Source organism: Pan troglodytes, chromosome 1 (genome assembly GCF_028858775.2).
Source record: "Pan troglodytes isolate AG18354 chromosome 1, NHGRI_mPanTro3-v2.0_pri, whole genome shotgun sequence".
NCBI lineage: Eukaryota > Metazoa > Chordata > Mammalia > Primates > Hominidae > Pan > Pan troglodytes.
Genome location: NC_072398.2, coordinates 194,529,861 through 194,540,462, shown reverse-complemented (window position 1 = coordinate 194,540,462; position 10,602 = coordinate 194,529,861). Strand labels below are relative to the sequence as shown.

The 10,602-nt window shown below is 49.2% G+C and overlaps 1 protein-coding gene across 1 annotated transcript; it reads right to left on the bottom strand.

The window, feature by feature from the left end:
• Window positions 1-1,769: 1,769 nt before the first annotated feature.
• On the bottom strand, window positions 1,770-10,468 carry MRPS15 (mitochondrial ribosomal protein S15). The gene is made up of 8 exons (XM_524665.6): window positions 10,202-10,468; window positions 9,840-9,884; window positions 8,134-8,209; window positions 7,308-7,356; window positions 6,736-6,820; window positions 3,959-4,017; window positions 2,183-2,374; window positions 1,770-1,921 (listed from the first exon to the last, which is right to left on the bottom strand). The coding sequence occupies exons 1-8, from the start codon at window positions 10,329-10,331 to the stop codon at window positions 1,784-1,786; spliced, it is 774 nt and encodes a 257-aa protein (XP_524665.3). The 5' UTR covers window positions 10,332-10,468; the 3' UTR covers window positions 1,770-1,783.
• Between the last annotated feature and the right edge of the window lie 134 nt (window positions 10,469-10,602).

Below are 10,602 nucleotides of genomic sequence, written 5' to 3'. Positions count from 1 at the left end.
GTACCTGGCCCTCTGACACACTACCTCTAAGTAGCTGTGGCCACTTGGAAGTCCTGGCCCATTAAAGGCTTTCCCTACAGTTCCTGGAAGTGATATCTGAATAGTGGATCTTCAGTTCTGAGCCTCTCATTTCTGCTTCTGCAGACACCCAGGCTCTGTTCTACCCCTACTTCACCTTCTCCTCCAGCTCAGCTGCTCCTTCTGACTTAGGCTAAGCTCTCAGGGATCATCCTTCCCATCCAGACATGGTCCTTTTTTCTTATATACTCCATCCCTGGGCAGTTTCACTTATACCCATGGGCTCAATCACCCAACAACTCGCAAACCTCTCTAGTCCAGACCTCTCTACTGAGTCCTAGATCTAAACTTCCAACTGCTCTTTGGATAGCACTTTAGCACACCTTTCTCCCTTTTTGGCTTTCCTCAGTGGCTTCCCTTCCCAGAGTGAAGTCCAATGTATTTCTCCAGTGTTATGGGCCGAATGTGTCCCTGACCAAATTCATATGTCGAAGCCCTAACTCCAATGTTACAGTATTTAGAGATGGGGCTTCTCAGAGTTAACTAGGGTTACATAAGGTCGTGAGTACGGCCCTCATGACGGGATTAGTGGCCTTGTAAGAGAGTGAGCTTTCCCCACTGCATGGACCAAGGGAAAGGCCATGTGATGACATTGAGAAGGTGGCTTTTCCAAGCTAGGAAGAGTCCTCACCTGAAACTGAATTTGCTGGTACTCTGATCTTGGAATCCCCAGCCACCAGAACTGTGAAAAAACGAACTCAAAATAAAAATCCTGTGAAGTCACCTAATCTATGGTATTTTGTTATGGCAGGCTGAGACACCCAGAAAGCTCTACATCACCTGGTATTTGCCTACCCCTCTGACCTTGTCTTCTTACTATTCTCTTTGTTCTGTTTTAGACACATTGTCTTCCTTGGGTTCTTCAAACATACCAAGCATGCTCAGGCTTCAAGGTGTTGGCACTTAACTTGGTGTAAATGGATGGGCTTTATGGGGAACGGGGATCCATAACTCCCTAGAATTTATAAGCAATGCTTTGCATATGCTTCCTGGGGATAGGACTTGTAGTTTTGATCAGATTCTCTACGTGAACACCGATATCCCCCAGCCCCAGTACACTGCTCTGATCTCTCCTCCTTCCATCTACCATCCACACAGCTGTTGCTTAACTATCTAAAACACAGACCTGTTAATTGCCATCATTCCTTCAGTTTTAAAACTTGAACTGTCTCCCCACTCCCTAGTGGACAGTGTACAATCTTCTCAGCCTAGCATATAAAGCTTCTCACACTTCAGCTTCAGCTTACCTTTCAAGCTTTATTTCTCATTCTCCCCGTTCTCTGAATACAGCATGCCTCTCTAGACTTCCTTGCCTTTGTACTTGCAATCCCTTCTGCCCAGGAGGCCTTCCCTTCCTGTCTCTATATAGTGAATTCCTACTCATCCTTTAGGACCCAGTCCAGAAGGCAGCTCCTACAGCAGTTCTTCCCACCCAGCCGGCCACACTTCCACTGTGCTGTCACGTGCTCTGTCTTGCCTCCACTGACACACATCACCTGGATGACAGGTACTTGTTTGTATGAGTGTGTGGGAGGCATGTCATGAGTGTGTATCCTCTGGTGGGTGAGGCAGGGACTCTGCCTCAGAAAACTCTGGGATCTCAGAGCTGAATGAAAGAATAAATTCCTTCTCCTCCTCAGGCCAAAAAGAGCCCCATCATCTCTCCTATCATTCTTCAAGACAGAAAGAAATGATTGAACAGAATTTATTGGCTGTCTTTGAGTGTCTTTGGTATGGCTTTGGCAGGGCTGTCTGGGTTCCTCCGCTTTGCTTGTTTTTGGGCTGCTGCTGCAGCCTTTAAGGCTCTTCGTCGCTTCTTCAGCTTTTGAGTCTCCTGGAAAACCTGGGGGTGAAAAGGGGCAGAAAAAGACCTGGTAATCCTGTGCAAAACCTCAGACTTGGAACAAGTGGGATGGGAACTATTTCCCCCAGATGGTAACCCCAGCCTTTCTCCATGGGGTTGGTGGCCTGTGACCTCCCTGGATCCATTCCAGGGCCTGGGGCCAGTTCCATGCCTCTAACAGAAACAGATGATCCCTCCCTTCTGCTTCCTCCATCCCAGTCCCTGAGTGGGGCCAAGCAAAGCAGCAATTCTGACTCGTACCCGAATGCACAGAGCCTTCTTGGTCACGAATCGGCGGTGGGCTCTTCGGTAATACAGAGGGGGGAAGGTGTACTCAATCCCCAGCCCCAAGCATATCTTCTCAAAGACATCATAGTTGGTGTTACGGAGGTTTTTGAGCATCTTTTTCCTCTGGTCAATGCTCATTAGCAGATAGCGTTTGTGGGCTTTGTCCTGCAAGAGATTCTCATTACTTTTAGTATTATATAAGTGTTACTGTTGTTCACAGTAACAAACAATGGTCATTTTATTATTTCACTGAAATTTCTCAGTAATCTTATGCAAATATTAATGCAATTCTGAAGGAGGTATTATCATTGTTATTCCCATTTTACAGATGAGAAAACAAAGGTTTAAAGATGTTATCTGATTCACAAAAGGTCTTTAGAACTGTGAGTGCTGAGATAGGGTCTTGAATCTCTATCTATTGGTCTGACTTCAAACCTCATGCTCTTTCTCCTACACTACCCACTCAGACTCTCCATAGCTTAGCAAACTGTCAGCTGGGGTAGAGAGGAAGGAAGGCCTTGTGCTCTTCCTGGAAATGCCTACCCACAGCTGGCTGCTGCCCTGTGAAGGACCTCTGCAGTAGGGCTGCTGTCCCACACCTCAAATAAGCAAAACTGTGATCTTTAAGAAGCAGGCTCCAGGGAACACTGAGGTGCCAGGCATGGTGCTGGACCAGTCTGTATTCACAATCATGTGTTTATTAAAAATAACAGCATTTGCCTAATTACAGCAGCTCTGTGCCAGACACTGTGCTGAGATATGGTATAATGGTTAAGAATATGGCTGGCCATGGTGGCTCACACCTGTAATCTCAGCACTTTGGGAGGCCGAGGTGGGGAGATCACGAGGTCAGGAGATTGGGACCATCCTGGCTAACACAGTGAAACCCTGTCTCTACTAAAAATACAAAAAATTAGCTGGGCGTGGTGGCACGCGCCTGTAGTCCCAGCTACTCAGGAGGCTGAGGCAGGAGAGTTGCTTGAACCTGGGAGGCGGAGCCTGCAGTGAGCCGAGATCGCACCTCTGCACTCCAGCCTAGGTGACAGAGCAAGGCTCTGTATCAGGAAAAAAAAAAAAAAAAATATATATATGGGTCTCGGAGCAAGACTGCCTTGTTTCAAGGTCTCAGTACATCACTTCCCAGTGCTATGCCTTAAGGAATAACTTAATCATTCCATGACTAGATTATTCCTCATTAAGATGGGAAAAAAAGTCATGAGAGTCAAATAAGAAGATGCATGTGAAGTACTTAGCACAGGGCCTAAAGACTTTATATGCACCACATTGGCTGTTATTATTATTTCACAGAATCCTTGCAATCCTGTGAGCAAGTATTTGTATGATCTCCATCTTATTGAAAAGAAAACTGAGGCTGAGACCTGTACTTCCCTAATATCACACAGCTAGTTAAGTGGAAGTGGCAGAGCTCGGATTTGAACCCAGGGCAATCTGACTCCATTCATGCATTCAACAAATATTTACTGAGCACTCAGCATGTGCCAGACACAGTGATCATGCTCTCAAGTTTGTGTTCTTAACCCCTGGTGACACTCAGCATGGCCTTGTAAGGCTCCAAGTCCTCTGGAGGCAGGAGGGAAGCATTTTTCCCACGGGAGCTGAGGGGTGGGCACTCTGGTGCTACAGCCCAATGGCTTCTAAGCCTCCTTCTCTGGACCCAGAGCCCTTCCCCTCCGGACCCCTTTCCCCCAGGCTGCTGCTGTTTAACTGTGAATGACGTCCAGAGTTTACCTTTCGATGTTTCTCCAAGTGTTCTTCATAACTGCGGATCTTGACAGACAAGGCAATAACTGAAACCACAAACCACAGAGGATGAGAGTTGGGCACAGAGGAAGGAAGGGCCCAGGCCTGGTTTACGTTTTAAGAACTCAAGGAATAACAATCACCAATGCTCTGTACAGCTCTCTATAAATCCCAAATCACTCTGAATTTCAAGATTTCAAAGGCTTATCTTAGACATTACCTTCCCTTAAAAAGCAAAATCCAAGGAAGGGACATCCCTTAATATTATAAAGATATCATCCAAAAATCATAGCAAATAGTATTCTTTTTTTTTGAGACGGAGTCTCGCTCTGTTGCCCAGGCTGGAGTGCAGTGGTGCGATCTCGGCTCACCACAGCCTCTGCCTCCCAGGTTCAGGTGACTCTCTTGCCTCAGCCTCCAGAGCAGCTGGGATTACAGGCGCCCGCCACCACACACGGCTAATTTTTCTATTTTTAGTAGAGACGGGGTTTCATCATGTTGGCCAGGCTGGTCTCAAACTCCTGACCTCAAGTGATCCACCTGCCTTGGCCTCCCAAAGTGGTGGGGTTACAGGTGTGAGCCACCATGCCTGGCCGCAAATAGCATTCTTAATGGTAAGACTAGCCATTCAATTCAGGAATTAGACCAGGATACAGTGCTATCATGGTTAACAATTCAACATTGTATTAGAGGTCCAAGCCAATGCAGTAAAGTATTTTGGCACAAATAAGATTCTAAAACTGTCATGGGTCTACTCCTTGCCTCTGCCCTTCCTGCTGCCACCCTTATCTCCATGCTTTGACTAATGAATTTTCAGAATTATCAGCTCCCACTTGTCTCTCAAGAACCCAGGATATCCTTCATTCAGGCATCCTCTTGTTTAATTTACCCCCTGTACTGCAAAGATGGGGGCAAAAGCAGAAGCTGGCCCCAAAGAGAGGCTGTCACTACAGCAGGCCCTTCCCAGTACATATTGAGTTCTGGGAGCACTGCGGAAAGTGCAGTGGGAACCCTGACCCCGACCACATGGCTCCATCACAGCAACTTAAGTGTTGAGTGGAACAACACAGAAAGATGGGCCTTGGTTCCTGAGGGGTTCTCTAGAGCAGGCACTATGCTAGAAGCAACTGGCATTCAGAAAACTGAGTAATAATGGAAAGGCAGAAGTGACATCTGTGGGCTGGGCGTGGCGGCTCATGCCTGTAATCCCAGCACTTTGGGAGGCTGAGGCAGGTGAATTGCTTGAGCTCAGGAGTTCGAGATCAGCCTGGGCAATATGATGAAATCCTGTCTCTACCAAAAACACAAAAATTAGCTTGACATGGTTGTGCATGCCTTTGGTCCCAGCTACTTGGGAGCCTGAGGTAGAATTGCTGGAGCCCCAGAAGTTGTGCTGTAGTGAGCCATGATCACGCCTGCCACTGACTGCATTCCAGCCTGAGTGACAGAGTGAGATCCGGTCTAAAAAAAAAAAAAAAAAAAAAAAAAAGAATCAAAACTTGTGCTTAAAGACGACCCCAGTAACCACCTTGCCAGTCCAGGCCATTTGTTCCTGCCAACCTGGGGATTTCAGTAGTGATAATGCAGAAACAGGTGAGGAAAGATAAGCAGGCCTTTTGTGGCCGAGCTGGTCCCTAGCCCAGGGCTTTAGCAGGGCAAGGGAAGCTGAAACTCATCTTCTCAAAAGGGGCTATGGAGGACCCTTGAGTCCAGTTCTCAGTGGGGTTTTAGTATCCAAGATGAACTCACCAGACTTTAATCCCTGGCAGAGGGAGAAGAAAAGAATGAAGGGAGAAGAATGAAGGCAGGAGGGTGGAAGAGGAGGAGGAGGCTGTAATATAGGCCAATGGCAAAGGAGAGAAAGTGTGCAGATCCTCTGCAGGTCCACTAGTCTACCTCACTTGCTCTCAGTGGGCAATGAAGAGAAACTGCACCCAGAGAGAGGGGGAAATGGTGGCGCTTTTCACTCACATCTAATGAGGACTACTGCCAGTTCTAGCCCGAACCAAAGTAGCAACATTATTCCCTTGGGAATGCACCATGGTGTCTGTCTGGCACAAGAGGGTTCAAAATGTTGGTCTTACTATTATTTTTTTATTTTCGAGACGGAGTCTCGCTCTGTTGCCCAGGCGAGAGTGCAGTGGCGCGATCTCGGCTCACTGCAAGCTCCGCCTCCCAGGTTCACGCCATTCTCCTGCCTCAGCCCCAGTAGCTAGGACTACAGGCGCCCGCCACCACGCCCGGCTAATTTTTTGTATTTTTAGTAGAGACGGGGTTTCACCGTGTTAGCCAGGATGGTCTTGATCTCCTGACCTCGTGATCCGCCTGCTTGGCCTCCCAAAGTGCTGGGATTACAGGCGTGAGCCACCGCGCCTGGCCTAGTCTTACTATTATTATCACACATCGTGAGCTTTAGTTTCCAAGGTGTGTTTACATCCCCTAGCTGCCTCTCGCAATGCTGCCATGAGGTGGGTAACATTACCTCTGCTCTGCTCTCCCTTATTCCCCCATTTCCAGATGAGGAAGCAGGGGCTCCAAGAGAGGGTTGGTGACTTACCCAAGCTCACACAGTGGTACAAGGTCCAACTGGGTGTTGACTCCAGCATCAGAGCTTGGGATACAGGGTCCAATTTTCATTGCCCTAGGTCCTTCATGTCTCTCCCTTTCCCCAGCCCATGTGCATGTGCTTGTAGACAAGAGCCCTAGATCAGGTCCCAGCTAGCAGGCTTCCCTACACCCCCACTCCCCAAGGGTCCCCGACCAACTTCGAGCCTCCAGGGATCTGGTGTCCTCCGGGTTTGCAACAATCTTCTTCATAAACTGTTCTTGCTTGATTTTTAGCATCTCCTTCTGTTGAAGACAGAGACAGAGAAACTCTGTGGAGTCTGCCACCCTCTATGAACTAGCCCTCCTCCCCCCAAGGGCCCTGGCTACAGTTATAGCAACTAGGGCCATAAGGCTCAGGGCCTGACTTCACTCTGCTCACTGTGGCCTTGACCAACCACATGGCTATCCACATCCAGGTGAGCCCAAAGCCAAAGCCACTGACAGAGGAAATGACTTGTTGCATGAATGTCCCCAAAGCTTGCTCATTCATTTATGCTCATTCATTCATTCACTGAGCACCTGTTTGTCAGGTGCTAGGGGTATGGTGGGGGAACAAAAGTGTCCCTGCCCTGAAGATGCTCTGTCTAGGGATATTGACAAATGGAGGCAGAATGACAGTGGGCTAAGTGCTGTGACTGGAGAAGCATGAGATGCGGGGTGCTAATCAGGGTAGAAGGGAGTCCCAGAGGAGAAGACTGCGGGAGGCTGAGGCTTGGCAGAGGCTGCTCACCTTGTTGGCCATTTCCAAAGACAAGAGTCTTTTCACGACATCATCAACCCTGTGGATAAACCACAGCAATGAGACAGACATGGGGGGAGAAGAGGAGAGGAAAGCAATGCTGGTTTCATTTTAGTTTGAAAAGCAAAGATGATTGAAAAATTCCTTCTGTAGCAAATGAATCTCCCTGGAGGTGGGGAGCCATTTCCCAGGGATTAAAAGTCAGTGTGGATCTGGCTTGCTGGGCTGAAAACTATAGAAACTGGGGCTGTCAGCTCGACTGTTCCGGTCTCATCACAGGGAGGGCAAGGAGAGGATTTCCATTTTAGCTACAACATGGTTCAATCTGTTTTGAGACATTTCAAGTTAAATTGCACAGTGGGAGGGACTGACCAGCTCCCACCACACTGCATAGGAGCTGAGCAGAGGGCCTCTGGCTTTGGTGTCAGTCAGCCCTGGATTCAAACTCTAGCTCTGCCCTTTAGAACTGTATGACACTGGACAGCTTGAAAAATCTATAAAATGGGGACATACAGCTTTTGTGAGGAACAAGAGATGAGAGATTTCTACAAAGACCTGTGAAGTATGTTAGCTCCTTGGAATCTAGTGGTACAGGGTGTTCATCTAGAGTACAAAAAAAACCCCAAGTAGCCGAGCTCCATGATTGCCATCTGCCTTGCTGACCACCCACCCTCACACCTGGACACCTGGGCCCCTGCCTCCTTCAAGATCAAGCTTCAGCTACAGCAAGCCAAGTCTGAAAGCCACTGTCTTTCCCCACTCCCCGACAATCCTCCCAGGGCCCCCTGCCTCCTCTACTAGGTTTCTTCCTGCTTACTTCTCAATTCCAGGGACATTCTGGTAGTCTTTGAGCAGCGTAGAAGGAGGTGGGTCATCATCCAGCCTAGACTGGGCTGTCAAGTAAATATGGGGATAGAAAACACCCAGAGTCAACTCTCACTGCCCACCCTCCCAGACCTGGCTCTTTTCACCCACTCTCCAATTCCAGAAGGGACATCCAGGGTCTCAAGCAAAGCACTGGATATCTCTCGGCTCAGTTTCTCCTTTGCAAACTCTGTGGGCACCTGCTTTGATATTTCATGCTGGGAGTAGGTGGCTTTTCCCAAGACCCTACACTGTGCCTGCACCTTTCACATACCTATCTGGCTCTACAGTTCTCAGATCCCCCACTAGGATGGGTCCTCCTGTGGATAGGACAGAGTTTGACTCCCTTGGAATCCACCATAGTCTGGCCCATGGCTCAGCCTAGACTAGGCACTCAACAAACACTTGCTGGCTGACTGCATGTATGAATTAAGGGGTTTGAGGAAAGGCAGCTAGCTGTACGATGCCTGAAATGTAAGCACCAAGTACAGATCACAGGAAAACCTCAGTCTTGGTGTGTGCACCCTTGCTATCCCTTGGAGATGAGGAAGAGGAATAGAGTAGATGGACTTATCCTCTCCAGTCAGACCCTGCTATGCAAATAACATTAATGGGCCTCTTCTGTCTGTAACAGCTCAAGTTGGTTCTGACAGGGAGGCAGAAAAGAATTATATTAAAAATATATTAATAGCAATAAATTCTACTTATTTTATTTTTTGTAGAGACTGGGTCTTGCTATGTTGCCCAGGCTGGTCTTGAACTCCTGGCCTCAAGTGACCCTCCAGCCTTGGCCTCCCAAAATGTTGGGGCCATGTCCATCTTTCTTTTTTGTTTTTTTGAGATGGAGTCTCGCTCTGTCACCCAGGCTGGAGTGCAGTGGCATGATCGGCTCACTGCAACCTCCACCTCCCAGGTTCAAGCGATTCTCCTGCCTCAGCCTCCTGAGTAGCTGGGATTACAGGCGCGCACTACCATACCTGGCTAATTTTTTTGTATTTTTAGTAGAGACGAGGTTTCACCATGTTGGCCAGGCTGGTCTCGAACTCCTGAACTCAAGTGATCCGCCCACCTTGGCCTCCCAAAGTGTTGGGATTACAGGCGTAAGCCACCGCGTCCGGCCCCAGATAATAAATTCTAATATATACTATCAATATATTTAATTGAGCACAGTGTTAAGGATGCTTTTCGTGTATTATCGCTGAATCCTAACAATCCTTGCAAATGGATACTTTCACACTCATTTTAGAAATAAGAATCAGAGAGAGGAAGTACCTTGCCCCATATCATTTACCTAATAAGAAGGATCTTAACTACTACGCATACTGAGTTGCAATGGGAAATTACATCCTGCATCTCAGAAATGCAGACACAAAGTGCCATACTCTAGGTAGGCCTGGGTGGTGCCAGCCATGCACTCCCTCTGGCAAGCTCATTTTCACTCATTCACCTGGAAAGCTCCTGCTTCCGCCCTTCACACCCCTCTGTCCCCATACAGGCTGCAGGCCTAGGGCTTTGTGTAAGGTGGACGTGGGGTCTTTTGCTCAGGACCTCTGGCTCACCTCATCTAGTGGCTCTAACTCGCCACATCGGTCCCCTTACCCACCCCAGCCTTCCAGGAGGTCTCTCTTCCGCCCCAAGTCCCACCTTAGGAACTCCTACCTGGTTTCCGGATGACATATCCGCGCGCCGCCTGGAGGAGGAGACCTACGCAGAAAAGAGAGGGCTGAGGCCCATCTCCTTAAATAGTCCACCCTCAATTCCTTTCTGTGCCCCTCGCATTGCCCGTCCGCCATGGTCTATGCGCTTCTGAACCTAACCGCTGCCCCATTTCTTCCCTACCCCTTGTCTCTCACATCTTGTTTCACCTCTTGCGCAACCACCGCCCTTTCCCCCTTATCCTGACCGCTGTATATCTCCCCTACTCCTGTGCTTCCTTCTCCCCTACTCCTGTGCTTCCTTATTCCCTATCTTCGCCGAACCCTGTTTCCCTACGCCCGCCGTCCCATTTCTCAGCTCCTCACTTCGAGGCTGCAGGCCCCACTGGTTGAAAGGAAACTTGGCGCTCCCACCGCCCGGCAGCCCGGGTACTAGGGCCTGGGTAACTGCCTGGGTCCGAATCAAACTCAGCGTCCTCCACGCGACCCTCAGCATGGTGACCTCTAACCCCCGCGGGGCCCGCGCCGCGGCCGCCGTTCGCTTTGCGGCACGGACCGGGTTACATGGGCGCCGCCATGCTGGCCCAGGATCGACCAATCGAGGCAGTTGCAATACCGGAGCAGACGAAGACCGAGAGAATGGATTAGGTGGCGTGACTCTGATGCCGCAACGCACGGGGCGGAGCTCAGAGACCGGGTTCCCGCTGCGCGTGATCGGGCCGTGGTGGTTGTGTGCCCACGTTTAGCAGCGTGCTGGGGTGCTGTAT

What these genes read in the sequence shown, in the direction of transcription:
- MRPS15 (XM_524665.6), bottom strand. Translation starts at nt 10,331, where the DNA reads ATGCTGAGGGTCGCGTGGAGGACGCTGAGTTTGATTCGGACCCAGGCA. An exon ending in ATATGTCATCCGGAAACCAG is followed by an intron (nt 8,210 to 9,839) that starts GTAGGAGTTCCT and finishes TTTACTTGACAG; the next exon opens with CCCAGTCTAGGCTGGATGAT. An exon ending in CTTTGGAAATGGCCAACAAG is followed by an intron (nt 6,821 to 7,307) that starts GTGAGCAGCCTC and finishes TGTCTTCAACAG; the next exon opens with AAGGAGATGCTAAAAATCAA.